We start from the raw sequence: 15099 nt of genomic DNA, 5'->3' as shown, positions 1-15099 counted from the left end.
TAACTTAAGTTTCTTTTACTTCGTTCGGAACCTTCGATAACTCCTACTTTAAGACCCGCACTTGCTGAGTGATTTTGTTGGGCAATCACTATAATCACAAAATTATTACAAAATCAAGTACAATGCAGTAATTAAATTATACCGACAATAAAAGAATGGAAACTTAATCGTTAGTTGTCGGAGCAGCTTTTCAATATCCTCGAAACCTTTTCAAAGCAGTGCGTGAGTACAAAAGTCATAGCAATTGATGATTTGAAGCTGCTGGTCGAAACTACTTTTATAGGCTATTCCGGGCGCTTAGAGCTCCTCTTTGAGCGCCTAAATTGCTGACGTGCCCGCACCTCATCAAAACTTCATCCACAAAGTTTTATCCACTTCTGGGCACTTGGACCCTGACGCGTGCTGACCAACCAGAGTGCACCACCTCATCCTAGCGCTTATCAGGTTCATCCCATTTTTGGTCCCTAGAGCAACTCCGGGTGCTCGGACCTCCAGGCGCCTGGAAGCAATCCGAGCGCATGGAACCTGAGTTTTCCAACTTTTTCCCTATATCAAAGTATTAGTAAAAATATCATCCAACACAAACTTAGCACAGTATAAAATGAACAAAATGATTGTTAATTAGATCTTGTCTTCCCAAGATCAGGATCTAGTCATGGACTTAACTTAAACTTCCAAAATGGCTCTAAATTAGATTGGCGCCTACAACCCCTAACTGGGACTTGCCCTCGCTAAATTCTCTCCTCCAATGCTTACCTCACTTTCTATTGTAGACCTACTTGACTCTTTGACCTACCAAGTCTTCCTGTCAGATGTCCCATCTGGATTTCAGTTAGTTGTCAGGTCCCGCATACCTAACTAGACTTCCTACCAAATATCAAGTCACTCCTTGATCTATTTGGACTTTGTACCAGTTATTAGGTCCTCCAGACCTAATTGGGCTTCAACCTGATGTCAGGTCCCTATCTTTCAGTCCTACATACTTGGAAAAAAGGCTAGACAACTAACACATCTAACTTTAACCTATTTGTCATACATCAAAACTTGATTATCAGTGCAACCTGCACCAATACTAACAATAACAAGCTATTATAACGGACTCTTCCTCATATAAAATTAATTTAATTTTTTATATCAGATATTGAACTGATAAGAGTAGATACTATATTTTATTTTAGCCAAAAGGCCAATAAATCTTTTAATGTCGCCGGCCCAAAATATTTATAGAAACTTCTCTGCTCATGGTGTTACCAATTCTAAGACGTAGGACTAAAGAAAATCATGAAAATGCATATTTTTTATATAAAAAATAACCAGAAAAATTATTAATAAATCTTAAAATTATTTTCAGTGTAAAAAGAAAAAAAAAATATTAATATAATTTCATTTTTAATTTTATCAAAATTTAAAGGGTTAAATATATATATATATATATATATATATATATATATATATATATATGATTAATTGCAAAATAAATTATTTTTTCGTTGGAAGGGATCTGAAAATTGTGGTTTTTATTTATCTAACGTGTTTACTTTCTCCAACATGAAAATGCAAGCAATAATCGATGTATCGTCGTGGAGGGGAGGCCAAGTCGTCTACTTCAATCCGTAGGCTTATGATATTCTTGTCGGCCAACAGTAGTTAACTAACCGATCCATTAAATGTTTCAATTGTGATCGAGCATAATTAAGGACTCATTGATTAAAAAATATTGAATTATTATTATTAACTAATTACTCTCCCGTTGACATAGGCAATGTCAACCTGCTTGGTGGAGATTTGGTTGTTTGATCGATTTCATTGCCTCCAGCTAGCTCTTGCGTTTGACTTTATATATCGGTTTTACTTTGACAAGGGCCAAGGGCAAAGTCAAAGCCTGAAGATCTTTGTCATAATGATAGATTTACTATCGAGGTAAGGGATAAGTTGACAAATATAGGCGATTCTTGTCAAAATGTTCATAGATTGTCAGGAAAATTTGTCAAATATATATGTGAATTCACATATTAGGGTTGGTAAAATGTCGAATAATACATATACACAAAAGTCAAAAATCGAAAGTCAAACTCCAAAAATTCTATATTCACTCCCCCCCCTTTTCCTCTCCTAGATGATACATTTGTATAGACAATAATAGTATCGTAAAAACCGAAGTCGATTAGGATGAATAGGTCGGTTGGTAGGGTGATGAAGGGAGCACCTTGTTGGCTCATTGTGCTCCATTGATTCCCTTTCAAAGTCAACTACAAGGTCCCTTTCCCCCTTCCTAATCCAAGCATTTTTGAAATAGAAACCTAGTTCAATAAATTGGGAAGGTGTCCCATTAATCGACCTTCAACCAAATGTGTTAATTATTTTGTGCCCTAGCTAGGAATGTAGTTCGTCGTCAAGGACTCACTTTCGAGCATTAAAACTTCAATACCCTAAACAGTAGTAATCGTCGTGTTCTTGGTCACACTGTGCATTGTGTGTTAAATTTGTGCTCCACGTTGTCCTTGATCTGTTGCATGCTTGCATGGAAACACGAGTGCCGTTTTCTTAATTAACATATTAAAAATTAGAAATAAATTTTTTTTTTTTAAATATATATAATATTCAATATTCTCGATTTGATAGGTGATACAAGTCACCAACGGTTTGAACTTGGGCGAGGACGGTGGCAGAAAAGGAGTAAAGGACGGTGGTGGCATTTTATTTTTATAGTCCAAGGTAGGTTGGTTGTATATTATTTTTTTTTAAAGCTAAAACATCTATGAATTTTTTTTTTTTGGCATGACTAATGTTGAAATGGACAATTTAATGGACTTCTAGATCGAATGCCAAACTCTTTTATTTGTCCCATAAATACTTTTACCATCGTGTCATTTTTAAACATTTATACCCTATTTACTCTGGAGAGTTGATGATAAAAAGGATTGATTCCACGTACTTTCATTTGTTACTTATAAAAAATATAGACCGATGGATTTTAAAGTCATCTGCAAATTAAATTTAGTTCATTTTTTTATTCACTAAAAAAATGGACGGAATGATCTTTCCATCCTTCCTTCATCACGTGGTGAGTAAGACACGGCCTTGTCATGAAGCCATGGCAGCCTTCCCCACTCGCTTTTCCTTTTTCTTCTTTAAGTTTATCTTGGTTTCTTTTTATTTCTGTCGTTGTTTCATTCCCTTCCCGAAGAATATATTACCATGATAGATTTCTCTCTTGATCGGGTCTCCCTTTAACAAAAATATTGAGCACTTGGGGGTTGAATTTGCAATTTTCTCTATTATTAAAATGATATTTGGATACTCCGCATGTGAGTGATAGTGTATTCTCGGCAATGCGGATCTCCGTCCAAATTAAACGAATAGGAGCACTGCAATGGTCCACGTCATCCAAACTTCCTTCCGTAATTGACCTTCTCAATACCTCAAATAGAAAAAGGAAATCCACGAGGAGTCGTCAACATCTTTCCCAAATACGATTCTTCGAATTTTTCACCAATACAAGATCTTGCGAATCTAGATCGCGGTAGATCGCTTATCAACACTCAATCGATCGATTTAATCAAGTTAAATCTAAATCTTAATTTTAATCACACGTTGAAAAGGGGGCATCATATGCCATGCCGCCCTCCTAATTGTTTGCACATTACCCATTTTTAATCTCACACATATGCACCTTTCGATCGCGACTAAAATGTTTCGCTAATTCGAACAGTTTAATCAAGTGACTGGTGGGGGAGGGTCTTTGATGTTCAATCATTCATCACTACTTTTTGCTTGATCATTTTCAACAACATTTGGTGAAGAGATTTAATAGAATCAATTGAGAAACAAGTTTTGCTTTTTAATATTGATTCGGTTCAGGGCCATCTCAAGATTCCTTAAGGTCCTAGGTAAAAAAATTAAAAAACAAATTTTTTTAATATATTTTTAATTTTCTTTAACATTTTTCATTTAGATTTGAGACCGAAAATAATAATTTTAAAAAAATATTTTTAAAATTAGTTATTAAAAAGAATTAAATATTATTTTTTTAAAAAACTAATTTTTGATATAAAATTTAGTTTTCTACTTAGTATTTTGATAATAATTTTATTTTTATTAATAAAATTATTAAATTATTTAATCTTTTTAGTTAGAATGTCAAATAGACTTTATTAATTTTAATTTTAAAAAATTTATTTTTGTAAATGTATTTTACTTTGTATTTTATGATAAAAAAAATCTCTAATTCATATTATTATCGAGAAATAAAAAGAAAGAGCGAGGAAGAAATATTATCGACAAAGGAAGAGAAGGACGTTCTCTGCGAGTATCATCGGTGAGGAAGGAGAAACATGTAAAATCGCTGATGAAAAAGAAAAGAGCACAATGCACTGATGAGAAAAATATTATGATTTTTAAGAAATATTGAGGAAAAAAGAATTCATTAGGTTTTATAAGAATAGTATTACTAATTACAAAATAAAATGAGAATTGGAATAATAATAATAAAAAGAAAGAAACATGTCAATTTAAAAATAAATTATATTTAAGGCAGAATAAAATCTCATATAAAATTATGATAGAAATCTCTATCTTTTTAATTATAATGTATTATACCTGTAATTAATATATAAATATGATATTATTAAAATATTCATATATATACATTTATATATATTATGTAATACCCTTGTTATATGGGACCGGCTCTAGGGGGGACCGCTGATGTGACGATTCCATATTTTTTTATGTAATACCCTTGTTATAATAACAATAACACATTAAACAAGATACTGTGCATCCAAATCCCAATTGGACCGACTTAGTTTTCCGATTTCTTTCGATTGGATTGGTTATAAGAAAAATTGAATCAGGCCCGGCTCAAGGGGCCATTAAGGCCTATGCCTAGGGTCTCAATTTTATTAGGACCAATTGATTAATTAATTAAAAAAATTGAAAAAATTAAATTAGTATCATTAATATTAATTAATTATAAATATTTTGTTAACTCATTAATGACACCTTATTAATTAACTTATTATCGATTGCACTTCCTATTCTATTTATATACTTATCTTTACTTCTTCATTAATTACATCAAATTCTGGCCAATAAAATTTATGCCGGTAACAAATTGTCATTGTGCGGAAAAGCGTGGGGAGGAGAACTGGAGTCCGTTATTTATTTTATGCGCGCGCAAAATGCGTGTGAAGGGCGCGAATTTTCTCGTGAGATCTGTAATGACGATCTCGCCCCTACGTCTCCCTATAAGTTGATCGGCCGTTCAGTAAAGAAGTAAAGAACCAAATCCACAACCTTTTCAAATTCCGTGTCCAATTATTGTTTTCCTCTTGGAAAGTTAAGATTTTGAAGAGGATAAAGCTTTGAAATGGCGCTTTCCATGGAGAATTTGGGGGCTTCTTTGTCCCAGAGGAGTCTTCTTCTATCTCCGAGATCGCCCCTGTTGCGAGCCGCCAGTGAACAGGGCAGGTTCGGGTTTTCCCAGGTCGAGAGGCGGAGGATTTGCCGGCTTGGGGGAGCCGTGAGGCCTTCAGTGGTGGCGACGATGGTTCTGAGAGAAAGGACGGTGAGTGCCGAGGCGGAGGAGAAACCGGTGAGGTTTAAGGTCCGCGCAGCGGTGACGGTGAGGAGGAAGAAGAAGGAGGATCTTAAGGAGACGGTCGCGAGCCAGTTTGATGCTTTATTGGACAAGATGGGTAAAAATGTTGTCTTGGAGCTCATCAGCACGAAGATTGATCTCAGTGAGTTCATTGCGATTCGTTTGGTCTTATTTTTCTGCGAATTAGCTCTAAAAATCTGTTTTTTTTTTTACGCCAGAAACGGGAAAGCCGAAGGCGAGCAGCCGGGCGGAGCTCCGGGGCTGGTCCGAGAAGAAGGCGGCGGCGAAGGCGGAGAGGGCGGTCTACACGGCGGAGTTCGCCGTCGACTCCGAATTCGGCGAGGCCGGCGCGATCACGGTGCTCAACTGGCACCACGGTGAGTTCTTCCTGGAGAGCGTCGTGGTCGAGGGCTTCGCCTGCGGCCCCGTTCACTTCCCCTGCAACTCCTGGGTCCAACCCACACGGATCCACCCTACCAAGCGCATCTTCTTCAGCAACAAGGTCTCGAATTCTCAACCGAACCCTTACAAAGTTGCAAGCTTTGTGCAAATTAATCACAGATGCTGATATCTTACTCGATTTCGCAGCCGTATTTGCCGTCGGAGACGCCAGTCGGGTTGCGCGAGCTCCGGCAGCAGGAGCTCAAGGAGCTGCGCGGAGACGGGAAAGGGCAGAGGAAGCTGACCGACCGAGTGTTCGACTACGACACCTACAACGATTTGGGCAACCCCAATAAGGGAATCGAGTTCGCGAGGCCCACGCTTGGAGGCGAGAAGAGGCCGTACCCGAGAAGATTGAGGACAGGGCGACCTCCAACAATCTCAGGTCATAAATGTCAATATCGGCGATGTACTAAGAGTTGTTAGCAGTTGAATTCTGAGTCGGCCGAAAGCGATTGCATTGATTGGCAAAAGCTCAATTCACTTGTTTTCCTGTACTTTTGGTTTGCAGATCCAGAAACAGAGAGCAGGGTGGAGGATCCGCTGCCGACGTACGTGCCGCGCGACGACCGGTTCGAGGAAGGGAAGGTGGAGATGTTGACGGCGGGAGCGCGGAAGGCCGTGCTCCACAACCTGGTTCCGTTGCTCGTCGCCGGATTCTGCCCGGAGAGCAACGAGTTCAAGGCGTTCCATGAAGTGGACAACCTCTTCAAGGAAGGGCTTCGACTGAAGCAGAGTCTGCAGGACCAGCTGTTCCACAAGCTCCCTCTGGTGAGCAAGATCGAGGAGTCCAGCGACGGTCTCCTCCGATACGACACCCCTAACATCATCACCAGTAAGCCATACTTTTCGATTTCCAGTAAACGATCACGTCAATTTCTCCACCAGTGTTTGACCTTGGATTTTTTGCTCTCCCTTCGACACGCATCCACCAGAGGACAAGTTCGCGTGGCTGCGGGACGATGAGTTCGCTCGTCAAACACTTGCAGGGATTAACCCAGTCAACATACAAAAGCTTCAGGTAATCCCATCGACGAAGGAGGAATATTCTGTGTGCATTTTTCTCAACTTAAAAGAATTCTTCATCCTCTTAGGCGTTTCCTCCCGTGAGTGAACTAGATCCTGCCGTGTACGGGCCTCGAGAATCCTCCATTGAAGAAGAACACATCGTCAGCCACCTCGAAGGCATGTCCGTTCAACAGGTAAAAGTTGGATTTTGGGAATGAAAAATGTCGATTTGAGTTGAGAAATGCTGATTGAAGAGAATTTGCAATCGACAGGCACTGGAGGAGGAGAAGCTATTTCTGTTGGATTTTCACGACGCGTACCTCCCTTTCCTTGACCGGATCAATGCGCAAGACGGGCGGAAAGCTTACGGCACGCGCACCCTCTTCTTCCTCACCAAGCTGGGGACGCTCAAGCCCATCGCCATCGAGCTCAGCCTGCCGCCGGTGCGGCCCGGCGATCCCCAGGCCAACCGAGTCCTCACTCCGCCCACCGACGCTACCAGCAACTGGCTCTGGCAGCTGGCCAAGGCCCACGTCTGCTCCAACGACGCCGGCGTCCACCAACTCGTAAACCATTGGTAATCATACAATTCGAATGAGAATAAAGATGGGAAAATATTAAAGAATGGGGGATTAATTTATCGAGGAGATTCGGCGATGCAGGTTGAAGACGCACGCGTGCATGGAGCCGTTCATCGTGGCAGCGCACCGGCAACTAAGCGCGATGCACCCGGTGTTCAAGTTGTTGAAGCCCCACATGAGGTACACATTGCACGTCAACTCCCTCGCTCGCCAAATCCTCATCAGCGGTGGCGGCGTCATCGAATCGGGCTTCACCCCCGGCCGTGTTGGCCTGGAGATTAGCGCCGCTGCCTACCGCGACCACTGGCGCATCGACCACGAAGGCCTCCCCGCCGATCTCCTTCGACGGTGAGGATTCATTAATCGAAAGTTTTAAATGAGAACACGAATTTACCGTTCATGAAACAGGGGCATGGCGGTGGAGGACGATACGCAGCCGCACGGGCTGAGGCTGGTGATCGAGGACTACCCGTACGCCGCTGACGGGCTTCTCCTATGGTCGGCGATCGAGAGGTGGGTGGAGAAGTACGTGGCGGCGTACTACATGGACGCGGAGTCGGTACGGTCAGACTGGGAGCTGCAGAGCTGGTACGCGGAGGCCGTCGGCGTCGGGCATGCCGACAAGCGCGACGCGCCCTGGTGGCCGAAGTTGGCGAGTACCGGAGAACTGAGCTCCTTCCTCACCACCCTTATCTGGCTCTGCTCCGCTCAGCACGCCTCCCTCAACTTCGGGCAGTACCCGCTGGGCGGGTACATCCCCAATAGGCCTCCCTTAATGCGCCGCCTGGTGCCTGCCGTGGGGAACCCGGAGTACGAGTACTTCCGGAGCGACCCGGCACGTTACTTCCTCGCGTCGCTCCCGTCTCTGACGCAGGCGACGACGTTCATGACGGTGATCGACACGCTGTCGACGCACTCGGCGGACGAGGAGTACCTCGGGGAGCGCCCCGATCCGTACACGTGGACGGCCGATGGGGACATGGTCGAGGCGTTCCACGATTTCGCTGCGGAGGTGAGGCGGGCGGAGGCGGAGATCGTGCAGCGGAACGCCGACCCGGCGAGGCGAAATAGGTGCGGCGCCGGCGTGCTTCCGTACGAGTTACTGGCGCCGAGTTCGGGACCCGGGATCACGTGCCGAGGAGTGCCCAACAGCGTCACCATCTGAACTCATCTCCATTCATTATAATATATATTTTGATTATCATGAGTAAAAATTGTATAAAAAGGATTTTTGCCCCTTAAAAAATTATGAAAATTACTTGAATTTCATGTAAATAATTAGATATTTACCGTGTATTAATTTGCTTAGTTGGAAGTCGATAATTTTAAACAGTGGGTAGCCCAGATGTATAGGGAATTAAAAAAAAAATATAAGTATAATAAAAACTCCTATATTAACTGCATATATATTTATAATATGATTTTCGGACATTTCATATTTTAAAAATATTGAATAATAATTTATTATCAACCGTATTAAATAATTATTTATCATATAATTACCCAACTTATTACGAAGTAAAATTTTAATTATTTTTATTATTGAAAACACTCTTTGCCGTCAATATTTCTTTAATTAAATTATCTGTTTCGCAATGTCGGTAATCCCCACAACCTAAAATAATTAATTGTTACTTTGCATATTAAAAATAAAGTTATTAAGTTGATATTCAAAATGTATAAAGTCCATAGAAGAAAAATTAGATGGATAAAATTAAATAAATTAAAATAATTTTCTCTTATCATAAACAAAAAGAATGAATTTGATAAATTAAATGTAAAATACGATATCTCAAATAAAGATTTAATAATAAGGTTTAATAGGCGAATAATCTTAATGAAAATTTTCAGAATTTTTAAAAATTTTCTGAGAATTATTTGGAGCTCGTATGATGCTGGTTAAGGGGATCAACTATTAAACTAAGGGAAAACCTGTTTGGAATATCAAAGTGGGAGTTAGTGAGGAATGTACCTAGGGTTTGATTAAGTAAAACCTAGGTTAATTTCTTTTATTTCCCTCCTCTTTTCTCCTCCCGACTCCCTCGCGCGCGTCGCCCGACCTCCTCTCCCGTGCCCTAATCTCATTGTGCCAATTTCTCTAAGCCTCCCGACGCCGCTTCCTTCTTCCCTCACGCAACGCCGAGCTCTCTTCCTTTGCCCTAGCGCCGATCACCTCCTCCTCGCCGTGCCCTAGCCATCTTTCTTCTACCCGACACCACCTCCTCTTCACTTCCACAGCCCGATCTTCCCAGCAATTCATCGCTGTCGGCGTCCGAGTGTTACTCGAGCCTTCGCTCCTTTCCTCGCGAACTCGCCACGCCGCACGCTCTTGTGCACCAGCGCCCTAGCCTGAAGTCGACCACCGGATCAGGCTAATTCAGCAACTCTGAGCCATAGCCGACGATCCATCATCGATGAGCTTCTCTCTCCCTTGTCATAGTCCGAGCAGATCGGTCGCATCTCCAGCGTGAAGGATTTCGATCTACCATCCATCTCCTCCTTTTCGATCAGTGGAGTGTAAACAGGAGCTTTGGTTTTGGAAGATCTACAGCAGCTGATCTTCCAACAGTTGTCTCAAGTAGTAGGGTAAGGGATCTTTGGTTTGGGTAAAGAAATGTTTTGCATTAGATTTAGCATTGATTTGATTTCAGTGTGGAATGTTATGCTAACTAGGAATGGTTGCTGTGGCAGTGGCTTCGTGGTAGCTCAGGCCATAGGTTTTTCGACAGCAACCATCCTTGGCTGTGAGTCAACGGTAAGGCTCTAGATTTGGGTGAGTTTGGAAATGGGTTGTGGTTAACCTAACCTAATGTGATCGAGCTAAACTCTTCCTTGATCAACCGATGTGATTAAAGGAGTTAAACATTTATTTATAGATTAATTGATGATCGTTAGCTAGAGTTTTCCCTATGCATAATAGTTTATTTCTAGTGATAATAATTATGTTTGCATCTGTTTTGATATGTCACTATCTGGTTCCTGTTGTCTGCCTATATTCCTATCTTTTATGCATTTCTACTTATATTTTTTTTTGATTGCCGCCGTGTGTATCCCTGTTCATAGAAATAGTAACTTACATTGTCTACTGTGTAGTAGTCTTGTTGTTTGTCATATCTGATTTGTGTACTTAGGTTTTTGATACCTAGACCGTCGTATGATTTATTTCCTTAATGATACATTTTATATGAAGGGTATATTGTTTGTATCTACATGTTTAGTGGCATGCACCATCTTGCATGATTGAATGCTGGCAATGGTTGACTCCATTATTGTTGAGCGCATTGCCAGTTACATGATCTGCACACACAACCATTCATGAGTTAGTGGTACATCAGGCAGGGTGTGTGCAGTTTACTTTGTCAGGGCTCCGTTGGTCCGCTCATGGGTAGCGATGACTTCACCGTGTAGCGGGCAGGGATCCCTCCCCTTGACTATGATACAGGGAGATGAGAGTATTAAGCTCCCCCACTCTATTTGGGGTAGGAGTATAGGCGTACTCCGACAGCATCCTGTCCACTCGGTCACTCAGGAGCAGTGATGGCAGAGTGCACAGTTGTCATAGCCCTACCCACTCGGTCTCACCATCGCGTGTGAGATGGCTGACTGGCGTCAGGGGTGACACATGTCATTTTTGCATCATATGCATAAATTGTATTTATTGTTTGTGATTGCTGCATTTTGGATGCTGCATTTGTTTGAGTTGCATATGTTTGACATGCATACAGGTGACATTTTGGTATTTGGTCTGAGGACCCTTTATATTTAGATAGGAGGTCCTGGTGAGTACAATTTTCTTCAGCCCTTTCTAGTTTGCATTTCCTTTTATTGTTCAGAAAACTATACCGCATGATTATTACTGTTAGCTATATCTTATTATGCATGTCTATCCGGTATCCACTGAGTTCTTGAACTTGTTGGACTGCTGGGGCCGGCTAGAAGGGGGGTTGAATAGCCTGCAAAAATAAAGACCAACCCTTCTCGAACTTCTTAAACTAACACTTGCATAATAATTAAATAGACAGAAAGTAAAAGAAGAGGCACACTGGGATTTACTTGGTTACAACCGAAGAAGTTGTTAATCCAAGGAAGATGTCGCACTAGTATCTCCTTCAGGTGGAGAAGCCTCTTACAACGATGAAGCGTAAAAAGAAAGCAGCTAACTAAATTGAAGTGTACAAGTGTTGGAAAATGAATTGCTTAGAATGAATGTAAAACTTCTGGACCAAGGCTGTATTTATAACTTTGGTCGGGGCGCCCCGAAGTATTTCAGGCGTCATGGGGGGATTAAACTTTATTCCCAACGCACAGATCTCGGTTTGACCGAGATCTGGATATACTTTCGGTCCGAGCGCCCCGGACAGTTCCGGGCACCCCGGATGGTGAAAGTCAACATCATTGACTTTTTCAGCCCGGGTCTTCTACTCCGGCTCTGTTCGCCTTAGCCCGAGTCTTTCGCTCATTTGGGTGATCTCGGCCATCCGGAATAGGGTTCATCCGAACCCAACTTTCGGTCTTCTCGAGCAGGCTTCCGCTCCGGCTGCTTGTCCCTTGGAATCGTCACGTGCTTCCTTCTCGTCTGGTAGCGTACTTATCCGCAGTCTTCGCCCCTCGGTGGCACCCCGTGCCGACCTTCTCGCTAGTTGCGTCTCTTGCTCCCCGAGCAGTCTTTCGCTCTGGCTTCTCGTCCCTCAGAACCACCGTACGATTCCTTCTCGTCCGCCGGTGTACTCTTCCGTAGCACCTCATCCCTCGGACGCACCGCGTGCTGTCCTTCTCGCTAGCTGCGTCTTCCACTCGACTACCTATGCTCCTAAGTGTTAGAGTGTATACTAAATGTCTAGTTCTTTGTAAACATTTATAAGAATCACATTGGTCAAATGTCTACATTTATGCTAAGTGTAGTTGTCCATTTAATTTATATTGTAGATAACATGGTGTGAGGAGACACACAGAAGTTCATGTTATCAGTTCCTTATAAATTATAAACAGTTGCTCACAACCAAGATGGAATGGGACAAACTATTGGAGTGGTTGTAGTGTAATTATGTATTAGTTTATCTTGATTAATAAATTACACTAATACACTATGAGTGTATTGAGCAGGACCATTTGAGGTAGTTTCTTTTATACTGACTATATAAAAGAACAATATCTCTATTATTATGGAATTGTGTACTTTTAATTATGATAAAATAACAAGCACATATACTTAATATTTATTTCTTTAATTTATCAAAGGGTGTGATTCAGCTCGTTAAATCAATAAGCCTGATAAGTTAGGAAATGATATTATTTATATGTGTTGTTGATTATAGAATGAAACTGTGTCCTAATAATCTAGGTTGATGATGTCCCATTGAGGAGCTCATAAGAATTGTTATGTAAACCCTGTAGGTGGACTTAGTCCGACATGACGATAAGGTTGAGTGGTACTACTTTTGGAGCTAAATATTAATTAAGTGAGTTGTCAGTAACTCATTTAATTAGTGCGCATTCAATATCTTAAACACAGGGAGACTAACACGTTCATGATAAGAAGGAGCTCATATTATAATATGGGATTGGTGCGGTAGTGTAATAATAACTTTTTAGTGGTATGAGTTATTATTGATGAACTTGAGTTGAGTGTTCGGAGCGAACACGGAAAACTCAAGTTCATCGGGAGACCAAAACCAATTTCTCCTCTCGGTCCCTATTGTAGCCTCTTATATAAAGCCTTATATTCACTCAAAGCCTAACTTCTTAAGGCCCAAGCTAGGGTCGGCCTAGCCTTGCTTGGTGACCAAGCAAGGGGCCGGCCAAGCTAAGCTTGGAGCCCAAGCTAGGGCCTGCCAAACCTTGCTTGGTGCCCAAGCAAGGGGTCGGCGACACCATGATTAAGAAGGAAGTTTTATTTTTTTATAAAATCTTTCCTTTTATAGAGATCCATAGAAAGGATTTAAAGGGATGATTTTAATATAAAACTTTCCTTATTTAGATCGGTCATAAAAGGAAATAAAAGGGAGTTTTTATTTTGTTAAAAACTTTCCTTTTATATTGGTTTTAAAAGAGAGTTTTAAATTTTAAAATCTTTCCTTTTATAAATTTCTACAAAGCAATAAAAGAGAGATTTGAAATCTTTCCTTATTTGTAGTTATCTATAATGTGAAAGAAAGATTTTAATTTTTGTTATAAAACTTTCCTTTATGAAACCATATTTTTATTTTAAATCTTATCTTTTATAGATATCCATAAAAGGTTTAAAAGAGAGAGATTTTAATTTATAAAATATTCTTGTTATAACTATCCACAAAAGAGATTTTAAAAGAGAGATTTTAATTTTGTTTAAAATCTTTTCTTGCTTGGAGAATAAGCATGTGGCCGGCCATGTCATAGATAAGAAAGGAAGTTTTATTTTTTGTTACAAAACTTTCCTTTTTTACCAAGACCAAGGAATATAAAAGAGAAGGAGGGGGTGCCTCACCCAGATATACATCTTCTATTCCTCTCCTCTCTTCCTTGGTGGTGGTCGACCCTTACTCTTTCTCTTTTCTCCTTTGTTTTCCCTCTTGGTGGCCGGCGACATATTGGTGTGGAGATCCATTGATGGTCGGTTGCTTGAAAGAGAAGAATAAGAGAAGGAGGTTCTCTTGTCTAGCATCCCTTGGAGGAAAGTTGGTGGCCGAACTTCATCATCTCTTGGAGAAAGTTGGTGGTTGAAACTTGGAAGGAAGAAGAAGGTTTGGGTGGATTCTCGTCTTGGTAGATCGTTGTCCACACGACATCCGAGATAAGAAGAGGAATACAATAGAAGATCAAGAGGTCTATAAGATACAAGAGGTATAACTAGTTATAAGTTTCCGCATCATAACTAGTGCATCCTTTTGTATAGATCTTGTAAAACCAAACACAAGAGGTTATCGATTTTAATTATCATTTTTGTTTTCGATATTTGTTTCGATTTCATGTTTCGATAATGTGTTTCTATTGAGGTCTCTATTGTTAAACCTAGTTTACTGTGAGAAGTTTAAATATCTAATTTCTTTGAAAGGCTTTGTCTAGGCAGTGGTGGATGATCTCATACCTAAGAAGGCCTAGTGCCTCGCCACGTTTGACCTGGAAGCCGATCCTTGAAATAGATATTTGATCAACTTCTGTAATATGGTTTAACTTAGGAAGATCACATCGGTTGAAATTGAAGTAAGAATGTTAAGTTTCGTTCCCAATTCAAATTTAACTTCTAAAGGGAAAATTTGGATTAATAATGTTAAGCATCGTTTGCAATCCAAATTTAACTTTAGTAGAACACATGGGTAGCTAGGATAGTTCTATGCTTGTATAAATTTTTGTACAGGGGAACAAGGACGGTATTCCGAGTAGCAACCAACAATTGGTATCAGAGCTAGGTTTTAACCTCTGTGTGTTTAGTTTTAGTTTAATTATGCACATGTCATACATATTTTAGGTAGGATAATAGTAAGATGTGCA

General features: G+C 40.8%; 1 protein-coding gene and 1 pseudogene across 1 annotated transcript; one reads left to right on the top strand and one right to left on the bottom strand.

Annotated features, from left to right (window-relative positions):
- Positions 1–1094: 1094 nt before the first annotated feature.
- LOC121968722 lies at positions 1095–1195 on the bottom strand (annotated as a pseudogene).
- A 4090-nt stretch (positions 1196–5285) lies between these two features.
- LOC122056330 (putative lipoxygenase 5) lies at positions 5286–8940 on the top strand. The gene is made up of 9 exons (XM_042618245.1): positions 5286–5744; positions 5821–6104; positions 6191–6428; positions 6555–6878; positions 6979–7064; positions 7138–7245; positions 7324–7628; positions 7714–7980; positions 8041–8940. The coding sequence occupies exons 1-9, from the start codon at positions 5372–5374 to the stop codon at positions 8795–8797; spliced, it is 2742 nt and encodes a 913-aa protein (XP_042474179.1). The 5' UTR covers positions 5286–5371; the 3' UTR covers positions 8798–8940.
- Positions 8941–15099: the final 6159 nt, after the last annotated feature.

The sequence above is a fragment of the Zingiber officinale genome, chromosome 3B (assembly GCF_018446385.1).
Source record: "Zingiber officinale cultivar Zhangliang chromosome 3B, Zo_v1.1, whole genome shotgun sequence".
NCBI classification, from domain to species: Eukaryota; Viridiplantae; Streptophyta; class Magnoliopsida; order Zingiberales; family Zingiberaceae; genus Zingiber; species Zingiber officinale.
The sequence above is the reverse complement of the archived record's forward strand: the minus strand, read 5'-3'. Positions and strand labels throughout refer to the sequence as shown.